This window comes from Arvicola amphibius, chromosome 6, assembly GCF_903992535.2.
Source record: "Arvicola amphibius chromosome 6, mArvAmp1.2, whole genome shotgun sequence".
Taxonomy (NCBI): Eukaryota; Metazoa; Chordata; class Mammalia; order Rodentia; family Cricetidae; genus Arvicola; species Arvicola amphibius.
In genome coordinates this window covers 85,927,010-85,948,653 of record NC_052052.2, presented here as the reverse complement: position 1 = coordinate 85,948,653, position 21,644 = coordinate 85,927,010, and the positions used below count along the sequence as shown (strand labels likewise).

General features: G+C 41.2%; 1 protein-coding gene across 1 annotated transcript in view; it reads right to left on the bottom strand.

The window, feature by feature from the left end:
* Positions 1-1,565: 1,565 nt before the first annotated feature.
* Odad2 (outer dynein arm docking complex subunit 2) overlaps positions 1,566-21,644 on the bottom strand; it is a 162,067-nt gene continuing 141,988 nt past the window's right edge. The window contains 1 exon segment of the mRNA XM_038335418.1: positions 1,566-1,679. Coding sequence (XP_038191346.1) covers positions 1,566-1,679 — 114 coding nt within the window.

The following is a 21,644-nucleotide window of genomic DNA, read 5'->3' as shown; positions in this document are numbered from 1 at the left end:
CTTTTACTTTATGCATTTGTTAACCATAAAAACAAATGCTATGGACACCATAAAATGCAGTCCTCCTGTCAGTATTCACACGTCCCCTCCCTTCACCATTGCTTTTTATCCTGCTTCCCTTCAGTGACACAAGAATATTTTAAGACCCGAAGCTGATGATGAGCTTTTGATGTCACTGTAGTAACAACCTAATGATCATTCATTTCCTGTAGTTATCACAACTTGCTGTCAAACAAAAGTGGTTACTGTGAGACCTTTAGAAATATCTAACTGGAAGTTGACAGGCACACTTTACTCTTTAAAGTTAATCATTAGAATTAATGCTGCTTCCTTCTTTGCAGTATTCTCATTTATATTCTTGTTCAAAAGCAAAAAAAAAAAAAATGGGTGTTTTATGAGACTTTAGAAATCCCTGAAGCACTGACCTTTTTGCTGGAACCTCTGCCATTGCTCATCTCGCACAGGCTTTTTTCATTTTGTACAAATTATTTACATTGAATTCAGTTAAGTTTATGCTTTTCTCCAAAGGATGACATATACAGTGTCTAATATTTCTTCAATAAAATGACCTTGCCTGCTCGCTAAAGCATTCTCTGAGGGAGATCCTTGGCTCTCCGAGCTGACACAAACTAAGCTGTTTTTCTGGCAAGCGTTAGATGGTTGGGACAGTTAGTTCCCAAACATTTCAGAACACAGAGGTTACATATGTGATTTTTAAAAGTGTGTTCTAATGTTTCTTAGCCTGATAGAGGGCGACTAATCCTTTGTAGCCACTTTTTAAAAAGTACTTCATGTGCTAGAAATCCGTTCAGAAATTCAAAGTGATCGGATGTGTAGTAATATTGTCCTTACATCAGCATAAATTAATTTCAGTAAAAGCGTTGGTGACTCTCTCTGAGGGAGATGAAACATATCGTTGTTTACACTCGGTGTGTCCCAAAGTGAAAGGACCCCTTGTCCTTGCGATTTGCATATAGCCATGTGGTGATAGTTGTACATTATTGTCTTGGGTGTTTGATGGTACAGGAGAAGTTTGGGATGACCTCAGAATGCTCTTGCTAAGAACAGCTGTTAATGCTGAATTCTATTTAATAATCATTTGTGAAATCAGCACATCTCCTCAGAACTCTCCTGTGGTTTGCAAGCGATTGAGCAGACCGAGCAGTAAGCACAGGACAGCCAGATTGGTTTAACAGAAGAGGCATTCTGAAGGCATTCACGGGTGCGTCTGGAACCGCACACTGAAGAAAAGCTATAGTTTTTATTAAAATCACTGCCGATGCAAAAATGGAGTTGAACTATATAAATAATGTATACATTTACCCTCAAATTCTTGGAAAATTATCACAAATTTATTGGTTTTATATTTTATTACATATTTACTTTTTCATTAAATAGAAGAAAAAGATTCTTGTAATTTTTAAAGGAAAAGTATTTATGTCTTAGTCTATGTGGGGTTTTGTTTAGACTGTTTGAAGGACTGGTTGATAAATGCTTCTTGACTGTCTTCCTAGCAGAGGGAGTGGTATGACCTTGTTATTTGGTAGTTTGTGTGGGTTCACGTTTCAAGTATATCTCGCCTTTTCTGTAGCCAGAGCCAATCTTCGGATATTAGATATACAGCCGGCAGCAGCTTCCTGGAGATCCTGGTCTGGGGACCCAACCATATCCAATAGAAGCTGTCACACACCACGTGGGAGGAGAGAAAGGAATAAAACCATTAATCCAAAGACATAGCTAGGCTATAGAAATAAATTAAAACAGCATGCATTTTAAATAAGCAACAGAGGGGCTAGGTAGACAGCTCTTTGGGTACGAATTCTTACTGTGTGGATCCCCAGAACCCATGTAAAAGCTAGGCATGGCCTCTTGTGCCTGTAATCTGAGTAGTGAGTAGCAGAGGTAGGGGGTAGCTGGCAAGTCAGATAGCATAATTGAAGTGGTGAGCTCCAGGTTCAGTAGAAGACCCTGTTTCAAAGGAATAGGCTGAGAGTAATAAAACAGGACGGCAGACATACTTCTCTGCCCTCGGCAGCCACACACAGAGACATGCACACTCACCCACACACACATGAACCCTTGTAGAGACATAGACAAAAGCAACACATGTATGAGAAACTCCCTTCGGGTGAATGCACAGGCTTACATAGGGCAGGAATTCTTAGCATGTTCTTACTGCTTCAATGCAATAGGTCTCCTTCTAGTGTCTCTCTGGCAAGCTTTTAGCCTTTCCACAAACCTATTATCTCTAGATACCTGGCACATCTTCTTATACTCAATATCCCTGAGTTTAAAGTTTGGTTCACCTAAGAGAGTGATTTTCTAATCCCTCAGTCCCTCAATAGACTGCCTCCAATGCCCAGAAGTTTGTGTACTCTACCCCATCTGGCTTTCCAGTCATTCATCTTTCTCCTGCTTCGGCATAGACAGCAGGGTCCCATTCCCCCACTTGCTTTGCCTTAACTGATGCCACTCCTCTCCTTAAAGTGCCCTCTCGTCTTCTTCTATGACTGTAACTTTTATTCACTTTTAAAGAAGTTTATTTTCTTCTGTATCCACACAACTATCCCACAAAGCACAACTGATTTCCATCAAGCAAAGAGCCATTTCTGCCACTTGAGGCTGTGGCAGTTGACTCAAGTTTCTACAACACTTGGGTGCTTAGCCTTTCCATAGCTATCGGGTCCTTGTTTTCTTTCTGCTAGATTGTAAACACATAAGGAAATTTATGATGTCAACATAGTGCATATAGAGATCAGATGCCAAGTAAATGCCAAATAAACCATCTAGAACTTCTTAAAGCTAGCAGATATAACTTAGTAAGATGTTTTAAAAGTTAATTGGGTTCTAGATTTTTCTACAGAGAAGTACTAGAATACAAATGTGGATAACGCCAGGAAATGAAAATGACTCTATCAGCAAAGACTATCAAAAAGAGAAGCATTGTGAGACAGGCTACCTATGCCACACTTATGATTCTGGATTGTATTCTCACAAAAGAAATTATTTAATCATTTTAATTAGGGGAGTGACATGGCCATGTCTCTATTATAGAAAGTTTACTTTCATGGCAGTGTTCAGACTATGTATTACAGGTAGAGGGTGTTCAAGGGTCTGGCTTACTTCAGAGCAGACAAGGAGTGAAAAGGGGGAAGAACAACGAAAAAAGGAACTAATTTAATGGCCATTTAGGGAAGAAATATACAATCACATGGTGCAAGAAATACTGGTTACCCAAAAAGAAAATAAAAGTGGTACTCTCACATCATCCATAAGCACCAACCCAGGTGGATTTATGCCTTATAAGAATTAAAAATATGTAAAAAATTTACAGATTGTATATAAGGACATCTGGATCAGACTGGAGTATTGAAGGTCATCTGGCTTCTCTATTCCTTGACCTTCACATCTCTTTAGCCCCCCACCTCTTGTGTCACATTCTCGCTCACATTTTCAACACTTACAACTACCTGCACCAAACTCTCTGGCTGCAGTCTTCCATTATGACACAGCAGTTCCATAACTGTTGCTCGTTTTCATCCTGAATACTGGCCTCTGGGTTTCAATAGTCCATGCTCTTTGGCTTAGGCTCCAGGGGCAGGCTCTGCAGTCATTCTTTTATTAGCTTCTTAAAATTCCTGACGTGACAGCCACTCAGGAAAGCCACAGTTTTCCACAGAACCAGCTTTGACTCCAGAATGATCAATCATGTCCAAGCCTTGCAGGAGGTAGTATATAAACAGTGAGACAAACAAATCCTCTGTAAATCCAACTACGGGTGGGATTCTTCCACTGCCTAGCAAGCTAAACCTGTCTTTTTCTCTACTTGGTTCCATTGCTCATGCTTCTCAGAGTCTATTTCGTGTCTTCATTCTTCAATCTCCCATGCGACCTAGCAGCCATAGTCTCAACATGTGACCTAGGTGAACTCTGACACTCCACAGAAGCCACGACGTAGGAGCAGCTCTCAAAACTACAGCCTGAGCGGTGTCTCCTCACAGCGCTGCTGCCTCCACTCCAGTCACGGCACAGGTCTGTCCCATGTTCCAAGGCCTTTGTTACACTTCTAGTCTTTATTCAGTTCCTTCTCTTTAGGATATTTGCTATTAGATGCTCCATGTCTGTGACCTCTTTCTTCCTAATGGTTCTTTCCATCTTCATTTAAACGTGATTTTGGGTCGATTATATGACTCGGAGGGTAAAGGCATTTACCACCAGGCCTCATGTTCTGAGCTTGAGCCCCAGGACCCAGTAAAGGAAGGAGGGAGGGGGAAGAAAGAAAGGAAGAAGGATGAAGGAGGAAGGTAAGGTGGAAGGAAAAAAGAGGAAGAAAAGAAGAAAGAAGTAGAAGGAAGGAGGGAGGAAAGGGGCTTTCATTTGTTTCTTAGTTATCTGGCTTCTTTGCAGACTGTACTTCCGGTCAGGACTGGACCACCAGGCACTTTGAAGATAACACATTTGCTCAGCACACCCAGTGCCCAGACCAGACCTAGAGTTCTGTAAATGGTATCCATTTGGTGATTACTTCACCCGCTTCCAGGACTGCTTGATTTGCTGGAGGCTAGCCCTGGTCGATTAGGGAGGAAAGAGAAAGAAGGAATTTTGGCGCTTAGGTTAGTCTGGCTCTTCTCAGTCCTTGTTCCAGGATCCTGCTATCGAATCCCATGACCCAGGCTTCTCTGGGCATCTGCCATTGCTTCCTTGCCAGGCTCCCTTGAAAAGGAAACCCTTGATCTGATGCCTGTCAGAATCAAACACACACTTAGCTTCTCCTCCCTCAGCCCACATTGTTGTCTGTAGTCCCCTTAGGGCTCTCAAGAATCAACTGTGTTTATTTCCAAACCCTGAACACCAGTTACACAATTCCACACTAAAGAAACCAATGAATTGTGAGTGAGGCTCCTTTTAAAGGTTTGGAAGGTGAGAATCTGCCCATTCACAAACTTTATGTTAGATGTCTCATCCAGGCTACTATCCTTCATGGGGTACTGAATAATTTTTTTTATAGCCAACAATGCACCAGGGCGACTGCTTCTCTTTAGGCAATTCAGTTTGCCTAAGTTCGTACATAAAACATGCCACTTAGCTCTATATCCAGGAAAAATGCATACTGATATTTTTGCTAAAAGTTGGCCAACAGAACTTTATAAACTACTGTTTGAAAAGTCTAACCCAGACTGGGATAACTCGAGCAGTAATGTGCTTGCCTTGCATATGGATCTGAGCTCAGTCACCTGAAACTGGGTCTTTTGTTTATTTATGCTTTGTGTTTTGAAGAGATGGACATGTACTCCCAGCACTGGGGAGGTAGGGACAGTGGGATCCCTGGGGCTCAGTAGTCAGTCAACCTGACTTACTCCTATTTGGCAAGTTCCAACCCAGTGAGAGGCTCTGTCTCTAAAACAAAGTGAACAGTGCCTAAAGACAACGCCTGTTGCTTTCCTTTGGCTTCCAAGCACACACACACACACACACACACACACACACACACACACACACACTAAAAAACAGAGTTAACGAGGAAAAACATGGTGCATGTGGTGGGTTGGGTTTCCTTAAATTTACCTTGCATGTCTCTGGCACCAGATCTATAAGTGACCTAATGTTTGCATATGTGAATGGTTTTATTAGTAACCAAGTTGCTATGTGCCAGGCACACTGTGACTTTACCAATAAAAGTAGCCTGCACTGTTCATTTTACTAAGTTGGGAACATTCTCAAACAAGAGCATAGAGTGGCAAGTTCAAAATTTTCTCTGTACTAAGGATACGAACATCCTGGTATTTGAGCGAGGGTCGCATCCTAACCACTAGGCCACTAGTGATTGATATCTAAGAGGTGCTCGAAGGACCTGTTTGGTTTAGCTGTACAGTCTGAATCCACTGTTTTCCTGGAACCTAATTGTACTTTGTTGTCAGTGGTAACATGTCTTTCTGTGTGAGACATGCTGGCTGGGCCCAGACTGTTTTACAGACTGAGCAAGGACCTGTTCTTCCCCCAAGCTTCCATATGAACAGTGTGGACCCATGTACATGCCTTGGTTTGGAATCGGTCTCTGGGCTATTTTCATTTTTCTAAGAGCTTCACAAACAAAACCACTTGGAGGAATGTTTTAAAGCTAGGATAAATAGCCACAAGCCAGCAACTTTGCCCTGGATTTGGTGAGCCAACCGTTAACAAAGAGCAGTGCTTGTTCTCACATCACGAGTACAGAGCGCCAGGAGAAGGCAGTTTACAATCTTTCGTGATAATTATACTTAAAAAGCAGGGGTTTCCCTTGGAGAGCAGATGCAAATTGGGCATGAGTGAACATGGAGTTCGTATAGCTCTTTTTGCTATATGTATTTTTGATCTATCGACTTTTTCCAACTATAAAGGCATTTTTAATATTATGAGGAGGGGAACACCTTGGGTTTCGCTTTTTGAAGTGTTTGTTCCTTTCAAAAGCTTTGCTCTTTTTAATCATCCCCTCCCCCCAAACACACCCAAGGACTTTACATTTATGGGGAGTTTCATATATACACCGAAAGAAAAGCAGCCTCTTTGCTTTAAAACTTAATTGCACAGAGCACTTTTAAACATCATTCAAACACATAACGTTTTACAGCTTGGCCTGAACAAGGACATGGGAGGGCACAATGGGTGGCTTGTGGATCGGCGGGGAGGACTGTGAACACTTCCTTCAGTGCAGAAGGCTTTGATCTTGAGGCTGTGCCCTGAGTATACAACTGTGACCTGTGGCTCACATCTCTTGAAAGGTGAGACTTCGGTAGCTCAGGAACCAACCAGTTCCTGCATCCAATTTTACTTTCATATTTAACAGTTCACGGCTTTATGCTGCATTTCAGTTGTATGAAAAATATGGACTCGTTTGAGTGATAACACGTTTTCTTGTAGTGTGACTCCACATTGTTTGGATGAGCAGGGTCTGGAAAAAAGGGGTTTTAATTACAGCTGGGTGAGATCCAAAGTACCTGTGTATACACACAACACAGGGTTTTTCAGCAGGATCCCGAGTGTCCAGAGCTGATTCGACTCTTTTTCTGTTGAGGGCACAGCACATTAATGACCACCTCTGCTTGCAAAGTGGCCATTTATCTGGCCTGGACCTAGCTGCTGTTTCAGCCAAAGCTCCACCACAGTCAGACTCTGAGCCTGGCTAATTCATTTCAGATGAAACTGTACCCGAACTAGGGTCTTCACGATACATTGTTCTGTTGCAGGCTGGGACAGAAATGGAAATGTCGCTTCTCTTTGGCTTTTGTAGAGAGGCTCATGGACCCTGCTCTTCCCTGGCGTCTGTCTTTTCCATAGCTGACAAAGGAGCACGCCATGTACTATGGATTGAATGTCTTCTCCAAAATTTATGTTGAAAAGTAATCCTTCTGGTGAGGCATTAAAAGGGTAGAAATGTAATCCATGGTATTTAGAGGCAGGAGGTAATTAAGGTTAAATGAGGCCATACGGGTGGGGCCCTAATCCAATGGAACTGTGGCTTTATGAGTAAAGGAGTGACCTGAGTTAAGAGTCTTTGTCTTACCATGCGATGTCCTCTTTGCCTTGGGGCTCTGCTGACAGTCCTCGCCAGCAAGACCGGCTTCACCAAATTCTGTTTCCCAATATGGAATTTTCCAGCCTTCATAATTATTCTTTATAAGTTACTCTGTCTATGATGTTTTATTATAGTAACAGAAAGTAGACTAAGTATATGTTTATGTGACCTGAGATGTACATTTACAAGTTGAAAGTAGATGCCACTTTTATTGAACTGGTGCCCTTCCTTTCCAGCCATCTGCTCACATTTGAGTAAGTTTGCTTTGGGAATTTTCCTCCATAATTTTGGGGTGAGGGAAAGTGAATGTTATGTAGCTATTTCCTTCAGTTGAAATCCTCTCTCCTAGAGGGAGAAGGGGGCTCATGACTCAGGAAGCTCAAGCAAACCACAAAGCTTAGAGAGCACAGAAAGTTGTGAGAGTCATAAACACCCCCTCAAGTCTGGACCTGCAGTGGAGGGTGCTGCAAGTCTTGCTGAACCCCAGAGGTGCAGCTTTCATGAGTCGTCACCCAGGTTGGATGGCCCTTCTGAGGATGCAGCTGCTGTTTAGCCTACCAAGCTCCTGTAAAGAGCCCCAGTTAATCCCTTGTCTCACACTGGACCTTAATGGAATCGTTTCTCTGACTGGACATCCATGTCTTCTCTGGGGTAAATATGTTTCCCTGGAAAAAGTCACACAGCAGTTGGGTTTGAGAAAAGATCTTGTTATGCAGCCCAGACTGGTCTTGAACTTGAGAACCTCCTGCCACAGCCTCTCCAGTGCTGGAATTACAGCTGTCTCCAACATGCCTGGCACTACACTGCTTTGTTCAGGTGTCTCACCAGAAAGCTTTTGTGCCCAGACACTAAGACGTGAGGTCAGCATGCTGGATCTTTTCAGCAAGGAGTAGAACTGGGATCCATACAAGAAACAGTGACCTTGTAGGAACACTATGGATGGGGACTGGTTTGACTGCTACTTGGGTGAGGAGAAAGCAACTCCGCTCCACACTGCGCAGTAGAGGAAGAGGTTTTGGCAGCTTATATGTGCTCCATTTGTGCTGGCATTTGAAAAACCTTCAAGTTTCTCCTCAAATTGTCTTTGTGTTGTATAAAGTATGTCTGTACAGATAATATTTTCTTGACTAAAAATATAAAGAAAAGATAGGATAAATTATTTAGAATTGCATTCTGTTGGACAGATCAAATTCCAGTGACATAGACTCTTGGTGGAAATGGTCCCATAGATGATGTAGTACTTGTCTGCGTTGATACTGGCTCTGTTGTCTCAGTTTGAAGCCTGACTTTACGTTCTTCTAACTGTACATGGCCTGGGGCTACTCTCTAAGACTCATTGTGCTACCAATAAGATTAGAATCTGCCAGGTACTTTCCTAATAGGATGTGGGGATTAAATCCAACACTGAGCACTAACTGCTGTTTCATGAACTCACAAATGCAATTCTAAACAATTTTATCCTGTCTTCCCAGTGTGGATGTTTTCTGAAGCTGGAAGATGTGAAGCAGAAAGACTAACATTTTGCAGAGTTTGTTAGTATTGAACTATAGCCCTAGCACTCCAGAGACTGAAGTAAGAGGACCACAGTTCAAGGCCAGCCTGGTCCATAAAGTAAAACCCTGTCTCAAAAACCTGAAACAGAAAACTAATTATTAGAATTCTTTGCCAGGGATCTAGTTTCTTTTTCCAACTAAGAAATTTAAATCTAATTATATTAAAAATTAAGACAATATTCAAAGGTTTGTGGTGTCCTGTAAAATAATTACAAGTTGAAATGCCAAACTTAGCAATCTTTATAATATCAATAAAAAAGACTATTAAATTCTTATTCAAGTTAGTTTCCTCTTAGTTGGTCCCTAGTCCCAAGGATGTTTCATTGGTGAATAGAGGCATGAAGTACACAGTAGTAATGAACTGACCTCTCCAGGATGGGAAACGGGAGTTTAAACAATAGGTAAGTGTTGGGATTTTAAATACAGGCGACACTTGGTATCTTCTTGTTTCAGTGTCAATGCCATTGCTGTGAAGTTGTTTTTTGTTCTTTTGGTTTGACTGTAATGTCACTGTCTCCATTGAATGTTATAGAATCATTCTATTTTCTTTATACCTGTGTTCTAAAATGTCATGATGTTGTAACATATTGTATTGGACTTTTGTTGCTGGGGCAAAATGCCAGCACCACAATGTAAAGAGAAGAATGATTTTTGGTTGACTTTAGTCCATAGACTTTGGCTCTGTTGCTTCTGGACCATGGTCAAGGCTGATCATTGTGGTGAAGGAAGCATAGGACAGACATGTCTTAACTTATGGTGGATAGGAGGAAGACAGACTAAGGGTTTGAATGAGACACAATACTCAAGAACATATTCCCAGTGACCTTCTTTCTCTAGATGTGCGCCGCCTCCCAAAGTTCTCCAGGATTTCCCAAGTCCCTACCCATCTCAGTCTCTGTGGTGCACTGACACTGGCTCCTTTGCTCTCTGCACTTGTTGCCATGTTCCTTTCCTTTCCTGCTTACACCTTTGTAATTTTGCTGTACTTTTGGGAGACAGCTTCTTAAACTTTACTCTTCAGCTCTGATTATTTTTTGTGTCCTGAATTTTTTTTTAGCAAACAGAAGATTTTTCTAGCTTCATAGAGACAAGCTTTTGCTCACACTAAGGATGCTAACAATTGACCTTTCTCTTCCCTTTGTCATGCTCTGCTTATTTCCATCCACTTTAGTCTCTGTCACATTCACTGCATGACTGAAACTCTGAGCTTATATTTGGGCTTGTTGGCATTCTGCTCTGCTCCAGGGTGATCTAGGGTTCTGGAGCTCCTCATTTGTGTTCTTCAGGCAGTCGTTAACTTGATGGCAGTTTGAATGCAGCTTTCACTTGCTAGCCGATTTATGAGTGCTGGCTGGAGATTCATCTTCCTGGAAGGGGTGCTCTTCCCCTTCCACGGGTGGTGGATACCTTAGTTTCCATGCATAGCACACAGTCCCTACTGCCAGTAATTGCTGTTTTCCTCTCTCTAGTCAGTTGCTGACTAGAGGTTATAACTCAGCCCACAACCTCTGTCCTCCTGGAGACACCAAGCACTGTTAGTTCCTATGTGCTCCTAGGCATCCCTGCTGTACACTGGTTCTACTGCCTACTGTTGATTGGTTTGTTTTGATTCCTTGGGTCTGCTAGACAGTGGCCATTCAGCAATCTGAACATCAGCTCAGCATGTTTGTTTCTCTGTTCCTTTTGTTCTTGTTTCCTTCGCAGCCCTCCGATTCACCCTTCCCCTGTTGGTCCAGATCTTTGCTTTGCTTCAGCTTTATTTGTTAGGCTCCTTGGATCTAACACGTAAAGACTTCAGAAGGAATTCTGATTAGATTCAGGAAGTTAATTTACTGCTTTATGTAGAACGTCCCACAGGTTTCCACAGACACAAAGGACCATGTCCTGATGCTACTACAGGTATACTGGCTACATTGCACCTGGGTTAGACATTGAATGTCTATGTGGTTTTCTGTGTCCTTTTTAAGATCAATCTCGTGAGACTATTTAAATATGTGTGAGATGGTGTGTATTTGTGTGTATGAAAACATCATAGTGTGACTTCCTCAGAGTTTAAGTTTCCAGTACTAAACTCAATTCTTAGATACTTCTTTGACTGCTTGACATCTCTACTAAGATACAAAAAAAATGGCACCTCCAATTTCACATGGAAGAGATTAAAGCCTCTACCCTTCTACACAAACTCTGATATCCCATGGCTTCCTTATCTGCACTGAAGCCAATTCATTTCCCCAGTTGTTTGGACTGGAAATTGTAGAATATCTTTGACTCCTCTCTTTGTGTTATAGCCTTTACTTAAGCCATGAACAAAACCTGTTGGGTCTACTTTGAAAACATACCCCAAGTCTGACCTCTTCCCATGAACTCCACGGGTGTGGTCTGAGCTATGATACTCTCTTGCCTGAACCTGTTGATTAGGCCAAGCCTTAGCATGCAACGAAGATTCGGCGCTAATTTTAGAGGCACAGCCTGGAGAAAACACTTCAGAATGCAGGAGGGGCTTTCTTCCTTGCAAGCACAGGAGGCAGAGTAATAAAAGAGATTCTGAAATGAATGCCTGGTTTAGGAATGGTGACAAGCTCACTGGGTGCATTAACCACACTCAATGGTGGGCTTTGTGCCTGGCAGCAGATGGCCAATTCAAAACAAATTCAATTTTGTAGACTTTTTGTCTCATTGCTTTCATAGGGAATTTTTGTCTTATTGGTCTTTTGTTTATGTAGTATGGTTCCTGATTTTGTATTTTTGTAGGTTTTTTTGTCTGTGGTGTGTGTGTGTGTGTGTGTGTGTGTGTGTTTCTTTTTTTAATTCTTGGGAGTTCATTTATTTGCCTGCTTATTTTCTGGAGAAAGAGAGAGAAAAGGCATGGAGTTGGTTGGGTGGGGAGATGGGAGGATCTGGGAGGAGTTGGGGGAGAGGAAACCATGATCAGAATATATTTTATAGGAGGTTTTTTTTTTTAGTAAAAAAACGAAAGAGAATGGTTAAAGGACTTTCAGAAAATTACACAACTAATACTCATCCTGGCAGTTGTTGCTTTTTTGTTTGTTTGTTTGGTTGGTTGGTTGTTTTCTGAGGTAAGGTCTTATTATATATCCCAGGGTTGCCTTAAATTTACCATCCTCCTGCCTTAGCTTTCTGAGTTCCAAGATTACTGATAATGTGCCATTGTGTCTGCTATTGAGTTTGCTATTATATATATATTATATATATATATTCCTTTTATTTATTCATTTTGACGTTGCGCACTGTCCCGGCTAGTTTTATGTCAACTTGACACAAGCTAGAGTCATCAGAGAGGAGAGAGCCTCAAATAAGAAAATAACTCCAAGCTGTAGGTAAGCCTGTGTTTGATATGGGAGGGCTCAGACCATTGCAGGCAGAATTGCCCTGGGCTAGTGATCCTGGGTTCTAAAGAAAAGCAGGCTGACAAGCCATGTGAGCAATCAAGTAGGTAACACCCTTCTATGGTCACTGCATCAGTTCCTGCCTCAAGGTTCTGGCCCTGCTTAAGATACTGCCCTGACTTCCTTCAGCAATAGACTACAGTGTGGAAAGGAACGCTTTCATCCCCAGCTTGCTTGTAGCTGTGGTGTTTTATCATAGCAATGGTAACCCTAAGACACACACAATAACCTTATAAGAATGTTTCTGTTCTGATTTGTTTGTTGTTTTCGTGGTGGGAATTAGTCACACGAGCAAATGGAGTTCCAAACCTTACAGAGAAAACCCTAAAGATTCAAACCACTCAACAAAAGAGATAGAAAACACCTTCTGAAAATGAGTAACATGAACAACTAACAATCAGAGAAGATCCAACAAACAACCTACTTTTAAAAGTTACAAATGTAAGTACTGAACCTGTAAAAACAACTGGAAAAAAGCATGAGGAAACTGACATTGGTCTGGGCTGTGGTTTTTATTTCAGTTTTGGTTTGTTTGTTTCTTTGTTTATTAAACAAACCCAGAAGCTCAGGCAAGCAAGGCTTAAACGGGCAGATGGGATTTCCTCAACACCAGAAGTTTCTGTATGAATAACCAAGGAAGCAATCCATGAAAAAGACAGACAGCTACATATTGAGAGATAGTACCTCCGAATAATGTGTCTGATAAAGGGTTAATAATGAAAATGTACGAGAGACTCAAATCAGTAAGACTGTAGACAATCCAATGTAAAAATAGACAAAATAAGAGTAAACCTTTTCAAAAGGAGACAGAGGCCGGGCGGTGGTGGCGCACGCCTTTAATCCCAGCACTCGGGAGGCAGAGGCAGGCGGATCTCTGTGAGTTCGAGGCCAGCCTGGTCTACAAGAGCTAGTTCCAGGACAGGCTCTAAAAAAGCTGCAGAGAAACCCTGTCTCGAAAAACAAAAAAAAAACAAACAAACAATCAAAAGGAGACAGAGCACAAGAGGGAACTGAAAAAGTGTCCAAAGTCATCAGTCACCAGAGAAATGGGAGCAGCATCCCAAGGATGCAACATTTTATCTCTGCCAGAATGTCTGCAGGCAGAGATGACAGACTGCTCTGAAGGAGGTAGTGAAGGAAAGCCCTTCTGTTATCGAAAGGAATAGGAAGGTACCCCCTAATTAGAAATACAACTGACTTGTTTTCAAGTGACCTCACTTCCAGGTACTTGTTTCAAGTGACCTCACTTTCATGTCCAAAGGTAACAGAATCAAAGGAAGACACCTGTACTCCCAGGCCCATGAAAGCTTGTTCACGGGAGTAAATACATAGAACCACCTTAAGTGCCTATCCGAGGATGAACTGGCAAAGGCAGGAAGCACATACGACAGAATACTATTCAGCCTTTAAGATAAGGGAGTCCTGAAATTTATGTCACTATGAATGGATCAGGAAAATATCATGGTAATTGAAAAAGCAGACACAGATAGTCAAGTACATGATTACATTTGTATGTGGAGTATAAAATAAGTCAATACACAGAGGCAGAGGGAATTGTGATTCCCAAAGACTGGTGGGGTGAGTGTGGGATACAGAAAAAATATACTGAACAAAATGATTAAAGTTCTAAGTTAGGCAGAAGGGAAAACTAGTGCTCAAACAGCCCAGAGACTATAGTTAATGCCTATTCAAAATATCTTAGTATACTTAGCTATATTGTAGTTAAGAAAATATAGTTAAGTAGATTTAATTATAAAAAATAATGTGGGAGCTGGGCGTGGTGTCATATGCTTTTAATCCCAGCACTCAGGAGACAGAGGCAGGTGGATCTCTGCAAATTCCAGGCAAACCTGGTCTACAGAGTGAGCTCCAGGACAGTCATAGCTACACAAAGAAACCTTGTCTTGAAAAATAAAATTAAAAAACACTATTAAATAATAATAATAATAATAATATGAAGACAGATTTGACAGTATCGTAGTTTCTGTTCTATTGCTGTGAAGAGATATCATGATCAAAGCTACTTGAAAAAGAAACCATTCACCTGGGGCCTCATTACAGTTTCAGAGGGTCAGTTCATGGTCATTATGATGCAGAGCACAGCAGCAGGCAGGCAGACATTGTGCTGGAGCAGAAGCTGAGAGCTACATTCTGATGCCCAGACAAGAGGCAGAGAGCTAACCGGGAAGGCTATATCTCCTTATTCCTTCCAAACAGTTCCACTAACTAGGGATCAAGCATACAAATATATGACCCCATGGGGGCCATTTGTATTTAAGTTACCACAACTGGTTAGTCAGTTTTCAACATTTATACAATATGTGTATATGTGTGTGTGTCAAAACTTATGTTATACCTCACAAACATAGATAATAAATTATTTTTTCAATTAAATATTTTTTAAGTTCTAATAAATGGACTACCTAGGAAGAAGTGAGACCTGGGAAAGTAAAGTGCCATTCAAGAGGCAGTAATTGGACCCAAAAGCCATGGAATGGGTCATCAAGGAAACACAACAATTTAAGGGAAGAATGAAGTCAACATTACAGCATCCTTGCAGAGGTTAAGGGACTTGGAAAGAGTCCCTGGGTCCTGGACATTTGGAAATGTTAGATAACATTGATAGAGCAGTCTGAATTTTGGAAGTGAAAGCCAGATCGTGGTTTGATGTAGGTGTGTCTTCTATCTGATGATTTCATTGGTTAATTAATAAAGAAACTGCTTGGCCTGATAGGTCAGAGCATAGGTGGGTGGAGTAGACAGAACAGGATGCTGGGAGTGAGGCAAGATGCTTTAGGCAATCGCCATGCCTCTCATCTCTGGGACAGATGCCATGGAGCCAGCCGCCAGGTCATACATGCTAAATCTTTCCTGGTAAGCCACCACCTTGTGGTGCTGCTACACACATTACTAAATATGGGTTAAAGCAAGATGTGAGAATTAGCTAATAAGAGGGTGAAACTAATGGGCCAAGCAATGTTTAAATGAATACAATTTGTGTGTTGTTATTTCGGGGCATAAGCTATCCAGGCAGCCGGGAGCAGGGTGGGAACACAGCCCACTGCTCCTCACTAAAGAATGGCGCCCACATGGATAACTGGATCCACAGAAAGTCTGAGAAAGCTTGGGAAAGACTAGAGTAAAGCATGTTTTCTTGGTAGCAGCAATTTCTCGGGTCTGCTCTGCTTGCTAGAGGCAAGAAAGTGCTTTCATCTAAGAGAGGCTTCCTGACTCAACTTTAGCTGCAAAACCCTGCAGCTCTTTTAAGAGGTCCTGCCACGAAACACTTACATAGTGTTGATGAAAAGGTGACCACATGCTTTTCGGTTTTAGCTGTAGCAGGAAAAAGTAGCACTGTTTTAAAATGCTGGCTTTCTGGTCCGTCCTGCCAGGGCAAACTTTGACTCTTTCAGGCAGGCAGACCGACTGACTGTGGTCTGTGAGCAGAATACTGCAGCTTGCTTGCTGGCAAGGACCTTGAAATGCCATAGAGTTGTGGCAATAAAAATGGCTACAGCCGGTACCTCTGCCATGAGGCTGGAAAGCTAAGGAATGGGCTCTATCTAGCCGCTAAAGCCACAGTTTTAGTCCTACTAATATTGCTTGGTAAATTAAAGATTCATATGGTCAAAAAAGAGACATATACAGTAAAAGAAAGATTCAAAGTCTAAGAAAACCTCTAAATGATTTACAGTGTGTGAAAAATATATGCAGGCTAAAAGTTAAAGTTCTTAAAGTAAAAAAAAAAAAAGAAAGAGAGTAGTTGGGTGTGGTAGTACACACCTCTAATCCCAACACTTGGGAAGCAGAGGTAGATTGACCTCTGTGACTTCAAAGTGTGGCAGGACACACCTTTAATCCCAATGCCTGGGAGGCAGAGACAGCCGGATCTCTGAGAGTTCAAGGATAGCCTGGTCAGCAGAGTTATTCCAGGACAAAGATATACAGAGAACCTGTCTCAAAAAATAAAAGTAAAAATAAACAAAATAGAGGTTAAAATAAAGCCGCACAAAGATGGAAAATACACAGAGATTTTTGATACTGTATGCTATTATGTTCTCTTTGAATTGTTTGAATACTGAGGAAGGAGCAACAGCTGCTAAAATATATTTGTTTATAAATGCTGCTGACCTAATCCAACATAGATATTTTGAAAATACCTTGACTTCAGAATTTGGATCTAAGGATATGATACTTTGGAAAAGAGATTCTACTTTGGAAAAGAGATTCTTCTTTTGTTTTTACAGAAAATGAGACCCTATGGATTGCTTCTATCCCAATATGGTATGATAGACCACACCCTCCTGAAACGTTGCTGTGAACACCCTCAAAAAACTATTTCACCCAACTGATGACTGAGATGAACCTGGCACACAGGTTACACCATGGAATATCTGATTAACAGTGCCCCCATTCAGCAGGAAGCAGTTTGGAGAGAAATAACTACATCCATATTCCCAGATATTGTTTATAAGTGTTCTTTTACATTTAAAGGGGGATATGATATAGATATGAATAATATACATTGGTATAAATTTTGCCTTATTGCTAGAAATTTAAGGTCTATTTTGTTATATATATATATATGCATATATATATGTATTTCTGATCTTGATTAAGGTATTGTGATTGTGTAGTTCATTAAAAATGTAATGTATAATTAGGAAATATAGGTTAATGAATAATCATCGATAATAGTCAAGCTTGTAGTCATGTTAGATTTTCTAGATATACGTAGATATATTTCAGATAGGCATTCTTCATATCTTTCAAAGACTATAGAATATGGCATTTAATGTTTCAATAAGTTAGGGCTTTTCATGACAATGAGACTCGTCTGCTCCTGACAGCACCAATCTACTTCAAGAGGAAAATGGGCATCGAAGAGGATCCTTATGGAGTTTGATAGCCATTTGGGCAAGAAACTGCTTTTGCCTGGACTATTGGATAAACTGGACACAGAGAGAGGACTGCTGAACTTGCCTAAAGGTGAGATGATTTTTCAGGGTTCCTGATTCATGAAAGAGTCCATGAGACATTCTGCAGGACACAGCAGATAGTGATTGAACTGCCTTTGAAATTTCCTGCTTCATGAAAGTCTGCTGGATACTTATGGGCCTGTAGGCTGAAGATGGATGCCCCAACGGTACAGAGTGCTCCTCACTACAGTGGTTGGCTGAGTGCTCTTAGTAGGTGTCACTTCTTTGATATGGTGGGTTCCATAGTGTATGTGCGGGTGTGCTAACACTTTAGGAAATGAGTGAAGATACAGAGGCAGGGCTGTAGCTCTCTTGCAGAGCCTGCATGCAGTATCAGTAGGCCCTGGGGTTAATCCCCAGTGCCTAACCCCCCCTGAGCAAACAAGACTGGGTTTGCAGCAGTCAGAAGGAATGGCAGTATATGACCTCCAGTTTCAGGAAACCGGGATCCAGGCACCGGGAATGGAACTTGGGAGAAATATTCAGAAAGTGGGAGTAAATGATCTCTGTAAGTCAGCCACAGATAATCTTGCAGCTGAGGGACAGCAAGTTGGGGTATTGCTTTGCCTTCTTAAAAAGCATTAAAACCTGGGAATAACATCTTGACTCAACTCAGGCAAAGATTTACAACTGCAAATTTAACAGAATTATTTTGAAAGTAACAGGATAAATTCTTTGTTTGTTACACAATAATTACCTTACTTCAGAAATTTTTGCACCAAAGGATTCTGTGTATTTACAACACTGCTCTAAGAATTCACAAAAATTAAGTACAAAACTGTAAAGTTAATTCCCAACTAACTAGGAAAATTTGAAGGCGTCTCTCTTTGTGCACATATGAAAGGGGATACCAACTCCCACAAAGGCTTCTATGTGACAATCAGTCTGATTTTTAATGTGACATTTGCTTTGTTTACCTATAAAACATCTTAACATGTTATTAAAAGAAAGTCAAAACCAGTGAGAGTCCCTCCTACTGGGGTAGAAGTAGGAGAGATACTCTTTGGAAGAAGAAAAGTCAAAGAACTGAAGAAGAGGCAAAATGTTTTAGTTAAACCACTTTCCTAATCTTATTTGGATCTAATTTTGGTTTTCAGAAGCAGATTAATATGGAAAAAAAATAAAAAATGAAGTTGGAAAGACACAACTTTTCTTCATCAGCATCACAGAACTGACTTGCTCTTTCTATTGGAACAAAGCTCAGCTGGGCGCTGGTAGTGCACACCTATAGCCCTAGTGCTTGGGAGGCTGATGCAGGCTTATCTTTATGAGTTCAAGGCCAGCTTGGTCTACAGAGCTAATACTAGGACAGGCTCCAAAGTTAGACAGAGAAATCCTGTCTCAAAAATCCTGGCTGCCACTGCTGGTGTTCCTTCCTGCAACTTGGCCTTGGGAGATAACACTCTGACTCAGTGCTGAACTCCCAGGTGATGGCTTCATGATTCCACTCAGCAAGGCCTCTGGGCTTTTGTACACCCCAATTTTTGGTACAGAAAAGAAGAGAGAGAGAGAGAGAGAGAGAGAGAGAGAGAGAGAGAGAGAGAGAGAGAGAGAGAGCATACACATACCTATTTTGCATAATATCTGAAGTCTAGGGTACTAGAACCTCCCTAGAGCTCACCATTCTATGCCTCTAGACATGGTGGTGCATTATTAAATTCTAAATTTTTGCAGCCTGTGGGGCTAAGTAAACTATAACATTATTGAAGTGGAGATAAAAGTCTAGCCTCTGCATCTCTAGCAAACTGTGAGACAAAGATGATTTAAAAACTATTCCTCTGGATCTCTTTCTAATTGTAATTTACAATCATTTTTCAATATACTTGAATCATTTTTCTCTGAGGTACAGTGGATCTTACCAGTCATTCTTTTACCTGGGCTCAATGACTCCTTGTCTCTCTGGTTTGATATTTATCACAGCTATTTGAAATACACAGATGTAATATCATGGTGCATGCTCTGTTTCAAATTCCTATAAATTATCCAATGAGAATAATTCCAAGGCTGACACTGCAGGGTACTTCCTTGAGGGGGTCCTCACGCGGACACATGCTATCTCTTGTCCTCTGTCTCAGGGTGCTTCCTTGAGTGAGTCCTCACACTGACACATGCTATCTTTTGTCCTCTGTCTCAGGGTGCTTCCTCGAGGGGGTCCTCACGCTGACACATGCTATCACTTGTCCTCTGTCTCATAGCCTGTTCCTAACCACATTCAGCTCAGTCTCTCTTCCCCTCATAAAGACATACATCTATGCCCACCTAAAACATTTTTTTCTAAGTAATTGTGGCATATTTTCTAAATATTCCTTTTCCCCTGTGTGTAGTGATTTGATTTTTTGTCTACAAAAAAAGAGTACATTGTGAAATACAAATGATTGCAGGAAACAGTGAATTCAACAGTGATGTTTTCATCTATGCATTTAAAGCACTTTGATCATATGCATCACTTCATTGTCTACATGCACATCCACACTGGTCTCCTTCTGATTTAATCATTTCTCCTTTTACTTTTCAGTCTCTTTTTAGATTCTAGAGATGACAACAACATGAATATTTGTCTTTGTAAATCCAGCTTATTTCAGCTTAACATGGAGATTCCAGTTCCATCCATTTTCCTGAAAATTGCATGACCTTTTTTTAAATGACTCAATAATACTGCTGTAAATATATGCCGTGTTTTCTTTACCCACTCACCCACTCAAAGGGCTCCAAAGGAGAGTGAACCTTGCATCTGTGAGCAGTGTCACAGAAAGCATGGATACACAGGTGGCTCTGATGTCCCAATTTATTCAATGGCTTTAATACAGAACTTTTCCAAGATCACTCGGAACACATGTGATATCTTGTTCTGCTCATTTGGAATGGTAGAAGCAATGGAGATCATAAACTATCAGTATACATCATAAAGTACCAGAATGCTTGTGACAAGGAACCGTTTTTCTCCTTATGCTTTATTGCTTAACACATAGGTCCAAGGACTTAGCGGTGTTTTGGTAGGGTCTTTTTGCAGTGCAAACCTTATCCTTCGCCCCTCATCCTAGAGGCAGGGTTGGTGTCAAAGTGCTCAATATACAAATCCAACATCTCTGTTTCAGCACACCTGTTTACTCTGACAGAAACAGAGGTCAGAAAGTTATCCTAGTGATCATTAAAGGAATAAGGGGTAAAACTTGTTTTAGAAATCGTTTCCCCAAAGTATAAAGAGAAAGCATCACATAGCATGGCTTTCCAACTTGGCAGGGACAGGTGGAATCTATGGGGAATACTTTACCTTAACCCAACTAATTGGCTTTCAGTTGGCTCTGCCATGCTTTTTGAAGTTTTCATATACCACAAAATACACACTACAGGGTAGTTTAGTTTACCCAGATTCCCGCTACATGGCATATTTGGAGGTAACTTTGTGGCACATTCTCAAGCCTGGAGCAACACTTTCTAAATTTACAGCCTGTGCTCTTGCTGCCAGCTGTAACTGAAGAAGACTATGACATTGTGGCCAGTTTGTGGTGTCCCTATAAGTCACCAGCAGTTTAAAACCATTAGCACCTGGCAATCGGCAGACATCACGACGATCGGTCACATTTATCACCTTACTTTTCCAGAGGATAAACTGACAGAAATTTAACTTCTCTAGCAGCACATAAAATACAGAGTTGAGAATAAAGTACACTATAAAAACTTCTATTGTAGAAAAGTTCAAATAAACAATTTCAAGTCTGTGGCTTATGTGGCTATACAGAAGAAAACTATTGTAAATGTCTATCCTTTTTCAGATCCTATTTATTGTGTCTTTACATTTGCAGAGTATTTACATGTTAGGATTTACATTGTGTGGTAGGGAGTCAAATGGGGAAAGAGCTCAGTGCTCTTAAACAAATATCGGCGGTATTCTGCTCATGGCAAGTGCTGAATTTGTTTCTGGGACTGGAGGAGGGACAGACTGACAGAATTGTCTGGCTTATGGAGCTTACCAATGACATCACTACCACAGAGAAAATAAGGCCTAGGAAACCACAGAGGGGCAGCAGAAGGGAATAAACACAGGCACAGCTGAGCCTCAACAGAAGATCAGAAACATGAAATATAGGCACTGGAGGCATCATGTATGTTGTGGAAACAGGAGAACATTCTAGGTCCAGAAAGAGCACTGGGA